The sequence below is a fragment of the Emys orbicularis genome, chromosome 3, assembly GCF_028017835.1.
Source record: "Emys orbicularis isolate rEmyOrb1 chromosome 3, rEmyOrb1.hap1, whole genome shotgun sequence".
In the NCBI taxonomy this organism is placed as follows: domain Eukaryota; kingdom Metazoa; phylum Chordata; order Testudines; family Emydidae; genus Emys; species Emys orbicularis.
The window spans coordinates 67,474,224-67,489,128 of record NC_088685.1 but is presented as its reverse complement, the minus strand read 5'-3'; the positions used below and the strand labels follow the sequence as shown (position 1 = coordinate 67,489,128).

The 14,905-nt window shown below is 39.3% G+C and overlaps 2 protein-coding genes across 3 annotated transcripts in view; one reads left to right on the top strand and one right to left on the bottom strand.

The window, feature by feature from the left end:
• Positions 1-8,503, top strand: part of ME1 (malic enzyme 1) — a 358,560-nt gene extending 350,057 nt beyond the window's left edge. For both annotated transcript variants that reach the window (XM_065400345.1, XM_065400346.1), the window contains exons 13-14: positions 3,828-3,926; positions 8,336-8,503. In XM_065400345.1, the coding sequence (XP_065256417.1) occupies positions 3,828-3,926; positions 8,336-8,503 (267 nt within the window). The remainder of the gene's footprint in view (positions 1-3,827; positions 3,927-8,335) is intronic.
• Positions 8,504-10,290: 1,787 nt separating this feature from the next.
• On the bottom strand, positions 10,291-14,450 carry RWDD2A (RWD domain containing 2A). The gene is made up of 2 exons (XM_065400347.1): positions 14,141-14,450; positions 10,291-11,822 (listed from the first exon to the last, which is right to left on the bottom strand). The coding sequence occupies exons 1-2, from the start codon at positions 14,339-14,341 to the stop codon at positions 11,145-11,147; spliced, it is 879 nt and encodes a 292-aa protein (XP_065256419.1). The 5' UTR covers positions 14,342-14,450; the 3' UTR covers positions 10,291-11,144.
• Between the last annotated feature and the right edge of the window lie 455 nt (positions 14,451-14,905).

The window sequence follows — 14,905 nt, the reverse complement described above, 5'->3', positions numbered from 1 at the left end:
GGTAAACAGCCATCTGCAGACAATGGGAGTCATCAAGATTCCAAACCATCATTAATGGCCCACACTTTACATAATTACAATAGGCCCTCAGAGTTACATTTTATATTTCTAGTTTTAGATACAAGAGTGGTACATTTCTACAAATAGGATGATTACACTCAGTAGCTTATGAGCTTTGTAATGATACCTTACAAGAGACCTTTTGCACAAAGCATATCCCATTTGCATTATAGTCACTTATTATCAATTTTTTTATAAAACTATCCCAGTTACATTATATTCACTTATTATCATGTTTTTATAAAACCATGTAGACTGCACAACGTCACAAGGGTTGCCAATTTTGGTTGGACGTATTCTTGGAGGTTTATTCACATGACATAATCTTTAATTCCTGAGGACTCCCAGGAAAATCCTGGAGGGTTGGGAACCCTATAACTTGGCAAAGTTATGAATTTAAGCAACCAGGCTCATCTGTTGAAGGTGTTGTGCCGGTTTCCTTTGAGGACAAGGATTGAGAAGTCAGATATGGAGTGATTGTTTTGTGAAAAGTGTTCACCCATGAGTGATATGGTATTTATCTCTTCTATTATTTTTCTGTGTGACTTCATTCGAGAGCATAGTGACTGTCTCATTTCACCCACATAGTTGTTACTGGGGCATTTAGTGCATTGGGATAGGTACACCGCATGTGTAGGACCCATGGTTTTTGAAAGATGTGTTGTGGGGGGTATTGATCATTGTAGCAGTGAAGATATGTCTGCATGTTTTGCATCCATTGTTATACCAGGTTCAGGTGCTACTTTGAGTTGCTGGGTCTTGGTCTGTGGAGAGCTCGCCTCTGTTGATGAGGTTGGGGGGTTGTTTGAAGGCAAGAAGAGGGTGTTCAGGAAAGATTTATTTCAAGGTGTGGTCTCATACAGTATAGGTTACAGCTGTTTAATGATACCCATATGGGGATTCCAGTGTGGAGTGGTAGGTGAGAACTAGGGGTGTGCAGTCAGAGGGTTTTTTTCCCCTTGTATTGAAGCAGGTTCTCTTGGGGTATTTGCATGGCCTGTTCCATGATGTGATTTACTTCTCTGGTGGAGTGTCCTTGTTTGGTGAAGGCAGTTTTAAATGTGTTAAGGTCTGTATCCCAGATTTTCTCCTCAGAGCATATTCTGTGGTTTCTGAGGGCCTGGCTGTAGATAACAGATTTCTTGGTGTGTTTGGGGTAGTTACTGGATCTGTGGAGGTAGTGTGATGATCCATGAGATTCTTGTATATAATTGTCTGTAGGGTTCCATTGTTGAAGCTGATTGTAGTGTCCAGGAAGTTGATCCTAGTGTGGAGGGTTCTAGTGTTAAATAAAGCTCTAGGCTGCTTTCTTTTTCGGGTATGTGTCCATGTGGATTCCACTGTAGGTATGCATGTGCCCCAAGCATGTGAATTTGGAATCTTCACATTGCAATGTCCAGCAGGGCAGGGTACGCACCCTGAGCCTCCTCATGCTTCAGTGTGAGGATATAAAGGGTGAAGCAGCCCTGACCCTCCCTCAGTTCCCTCTTACCACCCATGCCAGCAAGACAGAATGTGGACTGTTTCTAACCTGCTTCTGATTTTCAGAATTCTTCTCCAGTGAAAACCATTTTTCTTCATTTCTTCATTATATTAATTTATTTGTTTGATTTTTGTTACATGCTCCCCCACTCTACCCTTCAAAAAAGCAGTAGTCAGGACAGACATGGGGAGACCCTGTGTGTACAGTAGGTCAAGGCACTTTGCACTAACTGCTAGCTGTGGCAATTTCAAAACCTACCAGGTTCAATCCCGTCCTTCCTGCAATGAACTAATACCTATCATAGATGAACACAGCAATGCCTGTTCTGTCTCGTAGAAGCACATCTCCCAGACAAGCATGCTATCTGCTGCTCCTTTTCAGCATTCACCTAGAAATCCCGAGAGACAAGGCTCAAAGTACACCATAGGAGCAATCCATGAGGGTAGCCACAGATCCAGGAATGGAGACATCCCCTGTCTCTGGGGAGTGTCCCACTGACTGTGAACCACATGCCCAGTACCAGCAGGGAAAGGAAGATGAAGAGGGTGCACACTACCTGAGCACTGAAGGCCTCAGTGCCGACTACGGCACCAGCTCCAGGGAAGAGAAACTCAGCACTGTCTTTTGGAGCAAAAAGGCTTGCCTACACTGAGTGCAAATGCAACTGAGAATGGGCAACATATCCATCCCCCAGAGAACTCTGGACCGAGAAAGAAGCTCTCAAAATCTTCAACACTAATGAAGGATAGCACCAAGATTCCAGTAGCAACACCTAGGTTAAGGAAGGGTTAAGGAAGACAGACTCACCTGTGCCAACATTGACACCAAGACCAGTGCTGGCCCTGGACCCAGAGGTCCCAATTTCCTGATACTGAGAACTCTTAGACGAGCTTCCTTCACTGCTCTCCTCGGCACTGGTCCCAGAGACAGAATCCTTTCCAGTAGTGAGATATGCCTTTGACAAGCCCACCCCACTCCCCGCTCTTCTCAGCACCGGATACGGCACTAGCACAGGCTTTCATACAGGCCCCACTACCAATGGAGCCAAAGCCACATCCACAGCCACTGCCACAGAGATATTTCTCCTCCCATCATCAGGCAATTCTTTCCCCTGACTTGAGCAGGGAATCATCATCTGAAAGATGTGGATAATGCCTGCAAGGATATTTGGAAGGCATGCGGTACTGAATCCCAGTTCAGGACTGGCAATAGATAGGCCACCCATGATTGGGCTGGTACCAACACAACCTGCCAACATGGCAGTACTGGCCCTAGTAAGGCCTGCCCTCCAACAAACTTTGGCGCGGAACTCCTTCACATGTCTGGATTAAAAGAAGGAGGTCTCGGTCACCACCAGCATTGCTGGCTAGAGCTTCCTCACCAGAACAGGAGGGATCCTTTGAGAACATGGTGGAAGCAACAAGGGAGACACTCCACCTTCCTTCTGCTCTGAAGTAACTGGCAGTAAGCAGTAACCTTTTCAGAACAATGGGTATGAAGAGTATCAGCTGCATCAGTCCAACAGAGATTGGAGTACAGCTTTCCAAAATTTTGCATCTGATCTGGCAGCCAAGTCCAGTGTGTAATGCTTGAAGACACATGAGCAGCTTGCTCCATGAAGCAGCTTTGCAGATCTCAGATATTGGTATGTTGTGGAAGCCTGCTGAGGATGCCATTTGATCTCTGGTGGAGTGAACTCTAATAGTGAGAGCGGTACATACATTGTGTTATCCATTTTAAGAGTCTCTGGGATGAAAGGGCTTGACCTTTGGACCAGTCAGCTATAACCACAAATAGACGTGGGGCCATTCTGAAAGATTTGGTCCTGTCAAAATAACACTGAAGAACATATCCGAGCTCTGAAGCTTCTTCTCCTCTTGTGTGGCATGTGGTTTTGGAAAGAACACAGGTAGGTTGATGGATTGATTCTAATGAAATTCTGAAACCACCTTGGTAAGGAATTTGGCTTAAGGTCTCAGTAACACATAGTCTCAGTGAAATGCTACATATGGAGGAAGATAACAAAGAAGAAAACAAAAGCACAGGAATAACTAAAAGTCAATACACATTTAAAGAAAATATGAAAATACATGCATATATTTAACGGCAACTTTATTTTCTACAAAATATTAGATTTAAGAACTGTGAACAGCAGTGCTATGCAGAGAACTTTGCATCTGGCAAAATCAGAAAGTGTACTTACTATGAAAGTTGCTTTTGAACTGATTTACTGTAAAGTAGGCTTGTGGGTTTAAAATAAATCTACCTTCTGCTTTATTTCTAGGTGATAGCTCAACAGGTTTCAAAGAAACATTTAGAGGAGGGTCGTCTATACCCGCCATTAGTCACTATTCGAGATGTGTCACTGAAAATTGCTGTGAAGGTAAGTGATTTCAGTTCATTCTGCAGCCACTCTCCACTACCCATGCACTTTGCATGTGTTAAAATTAGATTAGCTGAAGTAAAATATTTTCAGGATTCATTAGTCATTTTAAATCAATCTTGATATGAAGCAAGCAGAATGTTTTTTAAAATGTCAAATTCTTACAGTTCAGGCATAGGAGTGAAGGAGCTGAAAATATGATATACTCAGTGTTTAATTACAGGTGACTACAGTAGAATGATGTTTCTACTGCTTATTCTGTACCACCTGGTTAGTTGCTTGTGCTGTTCCTAGCACCTGATCCATGAAGTTTGGAACCATGAAATCCTATACTGTCAATAGTTTTCTATCCTTTAGTTGCCTTTCAGGAGAATAAATGCCTTCTCACATGCCAGCCTCCTCCTTCCTTTGGCCTGCTGCTGCTTGATTTTGTTCCAATCCTCCTTATCTTGACCCATCAGAACAAATAGTTTTTTTGTGAAGTCAAATATGTTTTTCATGCATGGATTTTGCCAAATTGACTGCACTATGTCAGTAGCTTATAAAGTGCCCAAAGTAATTTGATAACCCATAGATTTGGCAGCACTGAAAAACAACAGACTTAGCCCCATTTCTACATTCCCTGTGGCTTTTTGTCTCCCATGAGTTCTCCGTTTTATTTCTGAGTGGGTTATCATGTTATAGATAATCCCATTTACTGAACAGCCTTTTGGAAGAGCAGTGTTGTCAATAGCTCCCTATCTGTGGAATGGTTCCCTTTGATTCATTTGGTAACAGGATCCCAGGTACATATATAAAAAGCCTTGTTTTAGTTCACTTCTTTTCAGGCTGATAATAGCTGTGTTCCATAGATGTCAAAACATCTCTAAGCAGACTTCTCAGGCTAAAATCAGATTGCCTTTGTGCTTGGCAAATCATTTCAGAAAGTGCTGGAAACTTTCCTCCTCTATTCACTGTGACAGAATTAATCTTTTTAACTTAGGTGCAAAATTTAATGGAAAAAAATGGAAAATTTGTAACTTGATTAATTCATTTCTGGTCTGATCTCTCTCCTAGTTGGAGATATGCTCTAGGAATTATTTTGGGGAAGTTCTATGGCTTGCGTTATACAGGAAACCAGACTAGGTGATCACAGTGGTCCCTTCTGGCCTTTGAATCTATGAGCACTTGGGCTGTGCCTGTTTTCCAGCAAATACTGGAAGCAGTTCAGGCTTGTATACGGGGCTCCAGGGCTTGGCCACACCTTTCTGCCTTCAAGCTAGATGAACATTTCCAAAGATATATTGAAATACTGAATTTCCATTAGGAGAGAAATTTAAACTTTAACAGTAATGACTTATTCAATGGTGATAATTATATGCATGGACCCAAAGAGGAGCTCTTGTGGAAATACCCAAAGAACTTCAGAGGGGGCAGGTTGAGGTCAAGGTCAATCCCTGAAAGCAAATTACAAGGTAACTTTTCCATTTGGGATCATAGCCTCTCCCCAAGACTAAGACATTTGTAATATAGAGAGGCAGTGCTAAGAAGGAGAAAGAAGATGGTTCGCCCTATTTCTAGGGAAGGAGGTTTAATCTGTTTGGGGAGTAAAGAATGCTGCATCTTGGGGGTCGGAGGAAGAGAGAGAGAGAGAGAGAGCATGTGCACAAACACACAGATTTTTTTTCAGCCAGCTGATGCCCTTTCTGTTCAAGAGGCCAATGTGGAAAATGAGTGGGTTCAGATTTCTTCTGAATTCAGTTTTTCTGTAGCCACATATGCTTTGGTGATGCACAAGGCACTTCGTGTTTTCTTTTTATTTTAAATTTCCCAGGAATTTAATGAGGCTTATAACAAAAATTGAAGAACGGGTGAAAATTGGTGGGGGAGGGGAACTTCAATTTTCTGGGTTAATATTGGGGGATGGAAGGACAGAAAAGAAGCAACAAATAGAGAAAGATAAGACTATTCTGACCCAACTCCCTCCTCCGGAAGGAGAGATGGCAGCTTGGTAATCTGGGTGGCCTGGTTTACTAAACCAAAGTGGGCCTGGAACTGGAGAACATAAGGGCGTCATCTTCTAAGGCTCCCTCCTCTAGTCTTCTGCCTCCGGGCCCGCTCCAGAAGGAGAGATGGTGGCTCTGGTACCTGGGCCATCCAGGTTACTGAGCCACCATCTCTCCTCCTGGGAGCAGAGAATTGGGTCCAGGAATTTCAGCAAGTTGGGGGGGGGGGGGGAGAGGGGGTTAGGACTCAAGCACTGATATACCCATGGATGTTCGTGTGTATCTTCCATTATGTTGTCTTACTTTAATTGGCTCACATTTACACTTTGACTAATTGATTAATAACAAAAACACTTGTATTCAATGTAGTGTATTAGATTTTCTTAACATGATCAGTATTTTCATGTATGTGAGAGGTCCAAAATTTGGGTTACAATTGGTAAAAAATACAAATAACTTTTGTATAACCTGGGAATTTTACCAATAACGAATAACCAAAAACGAAAGGCCTTAGTAATATAGCACTTGATTCAACTAACTATGGAGAATTCAGAAGCTTTTAATCAGGTGCTTTTCCCAATCATCACTAAAACAAAGCCCACACGCTGGTGTAGGATCAAAACTCGCCATTTCTTGGAGATTTAGCTTTACTAAGAAAGATATTGTCAATTATGGCAAACCTTAACAGCTCTGGTCACATCTAGTGGCCGTTGAGCCTTTAAGCAAAATGAACCAAGAAATATTTCATGTGAGGCTTGGAAAGGAAGAGTTAACCTTGGCAAAAGATGATAAAAGTACAAAGAATTACACATCTTTTCTACATGAAGAAGGTATCTTCTTAAAAGGAAAGATTTCACTTCTTTCTTGCTTGTGTGAAGGGGGGACTAATTTTCCCACTGCTGCCATAAAAGCTAGGATGTTACTGAATAAAAGTGAGCAATCCATTTGCACCACCAGAGATAAACTTGCAAGAGAGAACTCCTGGGGGAATTCAGGGCAAATAATCCAAAATTCTGCATTTTTTGTCAAAATAATGCAATATAATCACAGCAGTTTCACTTATTTTGGTAATTTATTTAAACTACCATACAGAAAAAAATGACAACTGTTCAGCATTTCCTAAACACATGAAGGTTACAAATACTTGGTAACCAATAACCTGCATTCCAGTTATAATCCTGGATTTTCATTTAAATTACCTTACTTTTATTTTGGTGTTTAAAACGACATTCTACTTTACAGAACACCAAATTGCTCAGACTTTCATACATGAAAGTCATACAGTTTTGCTAATCATTGTCCTGCATTTTTTTTTAAATGGATAAGTAAAATAGATCCCGAGCTGTAATCTAATACCATTGTGCCTCTCTGGCACAGGAAAAAAAGTGAGAAAGCCCATAGACCTTCCTAGCTGAGGATTCAGTTACTGTCATTTACAATAAGGCTCCTTTACACCACTCTAAAACAATGAGGAATCCGGTGGAACCTTAAAGACTAACAGATTTATTTGGGCGTAAGCTTTCATGGGTAAAAACCCACTTCCTCAGATGCATGGAAGATGCTCCATACATCTGAAGAAGTGGGTTTTTTACCCACGAAAGCTTTTGCCCAAATAAATCTGTTAGTCTTAAAGTGCCACCAGATGCCTCATTGTTTTTGTGGATACAGACTAACAAGGCTACCCCTCTGATACTTTACATCACTCTGGCAAGGTAAAGGAGCCTTAATTGACTAAGAATGGGAACAATGAACTAACGATGTGAACATTAGCAGCCTGCCAGCTTAGTTGTTACATTTGTGCTCTGCCTCAGGGACAGAGCCTGCTTCACACAGCCCTATGCCTCCAAGCCCGGAATGCAGCAACAGGGAGCAAGAGGGACAGAGTGAGTCTCTCTCACTCTTTCACAGGCAGGCACCCAGACCTACCCCCTTAACATCTCTCCATGGATGCATGCACGCCCAGCCTCCCTCCTCCCTCCCACAGTGATCTACTCTCTGCTGCCAGCTGCTCCCAGCAGATGCACCCAGGCTGCTGGGAAAGAGGCGTGTGTTCCCCACAGATTTCTTGGCTCCCCCATTTTTCTGCAGGGGAGCCAAGAAATCTGCAGAAGGTATCAATTCAGGGCGCAGAATTCCCCTAGGAGTAAAGAGAGTGAGAAGGCCACGGGTAAGACTCATTTCAATGGATGCACCAACCCAGCTTTTCAGAAAATTTTGCACAACCTTTGTTAATCCCCTCCTCATGATATATTGGGCCAGATCCACAACTGATGCAAATTCATATAAATCTGTTGTTTTACACCAGCAGAGGATCTGGTATCTTTTGTTAAATTTTGAGCTATCATCATTTCTACTCTTACTTTTGGAACAGCATTGCAATAAACTTAATAGGTTGTAATTGTCAACTTGGTTGTGTGTTTCCAGATTGCAGAACAAGCCTACAGCAATAAAACAGCATCTTTCTATCCTGAGCCTGAAGTCAAGGAAGCATTCATCCGCTCACAGATTTATAGCACTGATTATGACAGCTTTGTAGTGGACTCTTATGTCTGGCCCGAGGAAGCCATGAAAATACAGACCGGAAATCTTTAATAGAAAATGAACAAGGTAGCAATAGTTGAGAGTTCAAATATTTAGTAGTTTTCTGTCAAATCTAAAAATTATTTTTTAATATGCTGAAAACTTTTACAATCAGACTAATTTTTTCTTTAAAACTTTGTACTTTTATTTCAAATTAGTTGATTAAGCTGCTAAAATAACTGTACACATAAGAATAAAAATCAATTTGGGCAATGGACTGGTGGCAAGTGTTTCCCTTTTTTGCTTATGATTTTCAGCTGGAATATTACGGAGAATCACATCTCTATACATTTCTGACATGTTACAATGTATTGTAATAGAGGACTAAATCCTGCTCTCACTAACGCCACTAATTTCAATGAAATCAGGATTATGTCCAAACTGACAAAACAGTATGGCAGAGACTAAATAGCACAATCTGTTTAATTAAGGAAAGGCACAGTATAATTTGCATATAAAATAGCTATATTATTACCTTTAAATAAAAATAATGAAAACATTTTTGTTTTAAAACATGGTAAATGTAGAATATTTTTCCCTAGGAAAAACTGTATGTACATTTGCAATCATGCAGGTGCAATGGCAGCAGTCAAGAGAAAGTTTTCTAATGAGAGAAGCTAATGAATGTCCCTTCAAAGCCTACATGTATCTCCCTCTAGTGATTGAGTGATTTTTTTTTACTAATATATATTAGCTATGTTAATCTTCAGTATTCATTTCACTAAAAAGGAAGTGTCCATAGCACATCTTAAATATATAACCATGTCTTCCAAAACGCTACATAGTTATCTGATTTATTTACCTGTTCATTTATGTAAAATTATATATATGTTTTAGTTTTACATTTTTTTATATCTTTTAAACTTGTAAAACTTCATCCCCCTGTGTGAAATAACAGCTACTCTGATATTTGGTACACTTCAGTAGGAACTCCAAACCCCATGCATTTATTATTTTTTACAGTACCCAAAAGAATGCAAGGCATCTCACAGTTCAGATACAAATCTCAAATCCTTGGCCGGAACAGCTAAAAGCTAATATAACTGGGGGGTAACAAGACTGGAGATGGAAGGGAAAGTACAGAAAATTGATAACAGCAATAAAATTACATGGTTTTTGATCAAAAGCTAGGCTATAAAGGAATAAATGGATGGTAATTTTTTCAAAATTTTGTTTTAGTAAGAAATAAAACGTTAGATGGCTCATTTCTTATGCACTTTAAAAAAAGTTTTGAATGGAGTTTGAATAGAGGCTTTACAGAGCAGGTCAGGGTGCTGTACAGACTAGAGCATAGAACAGAGTAGTCTATTTTTGTTGTTAGTGCAAAATAATTGGAGTGTGCAGCCCCTTCATCCCTCCTCTTCCCCACCCAATCCCATATAAAAAAGTTACTACAGGCCTAGACCTGAAGAAACTACCAAGTGACATGTGGGTGAGGTGCCAGACAGACTACATAATTCTGAGTACTATAGTATGGGATTGTGCAATTCGCAACCACTGCCCTGCAGTCTGCCTCATGGACCAAGAGGTGATAAATGCTGATTACATGGTTTCAGCTATAGATTTAGCACTCATTTACACAAATAAATATGTAAATCTCAAAAGCTTATGATTAAGGCCCTTCGTTTTTGCATTTTATTTTATTTCATTTTTCCCAGGAATTTGTGTTTATTACTACAACTACCAAAGGTAGATGAAAATCATTGCAAAAAACTATTATTAATTTTTTTGGGGTAATAGGGTTTATTTCAGGGGATGGAAGCACAGGGGGAAAAGAATTCAGTAAATTAATGCTTTGATGAACAGAATTCAATGTGGTTTGCTGCCGAACTAAAACAGCACTCAAAACACAATGCCACTTCTGAGTTTAACAATATATCTCTAAGCTCCAAATAAAATATTTCATTTGAATAAACAGTTTGCTGTTGTAGACTTAGAACTAATAGCCTATATTTACATTTAATAATTGGGCCACACCATTTGCAGCGCATACTCTCAACTTCATCCTTTTCTCCTGTTTTGATTTTTTAAAACTTTTGAATACTTCCTTGTGTGCTGAAACATATTCTGATACAGATTTTAGTGTTAAATTTTTCAACCGTTATCTGCTAACAACTTGAAATGTGTACGTGGCGGGTGTGAGATTCATCAGTACGTTCAGATGCGCACGCACTTCAGAGCTTGCGTGCATGCCTGTTTGTTTATTGTGTGTATATCTTCTACACTAATACATCGCCTTACTTTAACAGGCAGCTTTGCATATACACACAGACTAATGTATTACTGTAATACATATCTCATGCAATGTATTGTATTTTCCTAATAAAACAAGTTATTTTTTATATATTTGAATGATACAAAAGTAGGTCAAAAATCAGAAAAAAACAAGTAATGCTTTTAAAACCCAGTTTTTTTCCAGTAAAAATTGGTTTAAACTGAAAACGAAGGGTCTTACTTATGATGTATTTAAAACAAAAGCAAAGGGTCTGTCCTTGCACCATGATTTTCTTACTTTACATAGTTTCCCTTATTATAATAGCTATAAGCACAGTATACCAATTTCACTCCGTTTTTAATCGTATATCCATGGATGAACTTAAAAAAATCATTTGTAACATTGTGCAAAATTAAAACGAGTTATACAATTGATCTGTTAATTGTCTGAATGTTTGCCTTCACCACCAAATAATAATTGAAAAATATGTTCACTTTGATGCTGTTTAAGGAATTCTAAGAATTGGCCAAGATCCATGTGATAGTCATTCCTCAGTCCATAATCACCATGTGCCTGGAACTGTAAATCTTCAAAAGTATGAAAGAGATTAAGCTTATCCCCATTTCCTTCAGTTTCCATACTCTCAACATGTTTGCAGGAAATGTGTTTCCAGTTAGGATATCTAATAACATGCCAGAACTCCTCACAGTTTTCTTTGAGCCCTTCCACACAGATGATACCAGGTTTCCCTGTTAGGCAGAAACCAGTCAAATTTAATTGCTTTGCGCAATCAAAGATTTTCTTTTTCAGTTCCTGTCTATATATATGATGGCTATAGATCCACATTCGATGAAAAATTATTTTTACTGCCTTTTCTTTTGGAGCAGTTTCAGAAGAGACGTTACTGTTTTGGAAATAAGATGCACTGTTGTCTCGTACCCACTGCACCGCCGCACATACACACAGTTCACCTAAATCTAAAGAACTGATGTGAGAAGTGAGATGTTTATTGAGCTGCAGTTGATTCTGTCTGTCTAGTGCAGTTGATCTTGCAAATAGTTGCGGTGCTGAATGAGGGTAGCGGTGAGGCAAGGATACATGCAAGTCTACTTTTACCTTAAAATTAAGCGGGGAGGAAAAAGAGAAACATGAAATCAGATCTACAAGTACTGAAATGCATGTTACAGTAACAGGAATTTCAGGAACCATGTCCTGCACTCACCATAGGAATGCCTCAGCTAATGAGAGTTTAGAAAGTTACTTACAGCAGTCATCCTCAGGGGTGGGGAGACTGCTGGTATGTTTCCATACTCAGCCCATAGGTCTCCTCCTCCCCTCCCCCCAAAAAGGTTTAAAGTGGACTCACCCTCCTTTCAATATGCCCTTCTCTGCCAAGGAAATAAGATATGATCAAATAAAATTGCCACAACCTAAAAAAACAGCATATTTTCTTCTTGGTCATGGATCCCTCCATCTCTTTTTGTCTGTTCCCTTTACTTTGTCCCATCTCACTGCGTCCATACCTGCAACATCCCCATCATGTGGTTGATCTTTCCTGCTTCATTGTCTAGAGTAATGTTGCAAGTCTGTAGTAGGCAAGTGGTTATCCCTGAAGAGAAGCTGTTCCTACTACTGCACCTGTTCTTAGGTGGCTGTGCTGAGCATTGCTAGGCAGAGCAGGCAGCTGCTTCAACGTAAACTGCAGTTCCAGAAAGAGCCATAGGGGCAAGTGACTTTCAAGAATCCTACTATTACTCGGTTTCTGTAATAGAGGAATGGCAAGCTCCAGGCGTCTGACAACTTTCCGTACTGTCAGATGCTCTCTCTCTCTATCATTCACTCACACTCTACTTATGAGAATGAGAAAGAACTTTCTCTGTTTGACAACTTGCATATGCAGACAAAACACCTGAGGGAAGAGTGGTTATGTAACATGATACTATTGTCACTCAATTTGACCTGGCAAAAAGAAAATGAAAGGTGATTGAAACCTCTCATTTCTCCATAAACAAAAAAAGAGCCATGTGTGGTGAAGGATTGGTGACTGCTATTCAGAGTAATATAGATGAGGCAATTGTAGGCCAACCAATTACTGGAATACTTAGTTCAAGGGATATTTCCATTGTGCAGAATTTTATTAAGATGATGTTAAAAAAAAAATAGTGAACAGAGTTTGAGCATAGAAGTTTCTGGTTATCAGGGAATAACAGACAGATTATCGAGGGTGCAAAGTTTGGTTACTACACAAGTAAACAAATGTAAATAATTCATCTTAAAAACTTGACAGAGCAAGGATGGACAATTTTCTGAAACAAGAATATTCAAACATTGGAATGTTTTTAATATATGGTTGTCCTATTATAAAAATTAGCTATTATTCCCATTTGTTATCAGAGTATTTCTACCTTAATACCACAGAAGAGCTCTCCTGAGGGTATGGGCTAAATGACCCAAACATTCACAACTTAAATCTGTGGGTGATTCCTGCTATCCTGCAGTTAATCACCTGCTTCCAACATAATTCATAAACTTTCTTCCAATCACAGAATGATGTGGCATCATCTTTGCAAACTCTACATAATCTGGATCTCCAATGTATATATGATTAGATGTTTGACTCTCAAACTGGATTTTCTTTTTTTTTCTTTTATCATTTGAAACAACAATGAAATTTTTTTGGACCTTGTGCTGAAAAATGATAAGCACTTCTATTTCCCATTCTTTTAAAAACTTTACAAAGATCTCCTTGCCCTGTTTCCCTCACCACTGATGATGCAGCAGGCTTAAGTGGCCACGTAAATGTAAACTACTACAAAAATAAAGGAAAAGCAGCATTTTTCTTCTGCATAGTAAAGTTTCAAGCTGTATTAAGTCAATGTTCAGTTGTAAACTTTTGAAAGAACCTCCATGTTTTGTTCAGTTATGAACATTTTAGAGTTACGAATAACCTTCATTTCCCGAGGTGTTCGTAAATATGAGGTGGGAGGGATAGCTCAGTGGTTTGAGCATTGGCCTGCTAAACCCAGGGTTGTGAGCTCAATCCTTGAGGGGGCCATTTAGAGATCTGGGGCAAAAATCTGTCTGGGGATTGGTCCTGCTTTGAGCAGGGGGGGTTGGACTAGATGACTTCCTAAGGTCTCTTCCAACCCTGATATTCTATGATCTAGTTCTACTGTATGTACATGTTTGCTGCACTCCATGCCAACCAGCAGAGGGCCCAAAGGATAATTGCTCCTTCAAACAAAACTTATTATTCACTACAAACACTGGATTTCTGTTAAATTCAAGCTAAAACAAGAACTCTGTGCACTTTTTATGGAAACTATAAATATTTTGTAAAAAACACTGCATGGAACATCCTTTTTATGGATGACTGCAGTGCAAAACTAAGAAAACTGCATAGTTAAAAACAAAATGTAAATGGAAGTTCTCACCTTTGGCTCATCAATATCAACAGAAATTGAATATTCAATCCGAGGTGGTAGTCCTTCTTTTATATTTTTCAAGTACATCTGCACATAAGTAAGAGCATTTTTGTCCTGAAGGCTTATTTCTCCTTTATTAGGAAACATTGAAAAGAGCATTTCCATTTCCAACAGCTGAAGCTCAAGACATTCTTTTATTGTGACAGCCATGTTACAGCTGTAAACCCAGACACCTGAAAATAGAGATCTTATCAGCAATAATGTTTCTTAAACTGTAGCAATAATTTTCTATTTGTAAAGACAATATAATCTTGTGGGTTTTGTTTTATAATAAAAAAAGGAACAATTATGAAAAAAAAAAGACATCAGCTATAGAGCTGTTTAATTTCCAAGAGAAAAAAAACTACATTAAAATGGAGTTAAGGTTGAAAGTACATATAATTAGTTAACAACATTCCTGTAATGTTTTATCCTTTGTGATAGCTGCTTTGGAATCACAGCATATTCAAAGCCTATTATATTGAGAGTGACAAGTGCTATTAAACTGATTTTATAATTGTTATATGTATATTTATGGTCTTGTTAGCAATTGTATTCCTGGCTAAATGGGTATGATAAAGAATGCTTCCTGCAGGAACTAAAGATAATGGGCAGTAATTAATGCAAATCTCTAATACTGAAACAATAGGGGTAACTAGTCTTTTGCAGTTGGGGAAAAACACACGTACTGGTCTGGCCTGGTACATAGGCTTAGCAGACACAGAATTTGAAAAT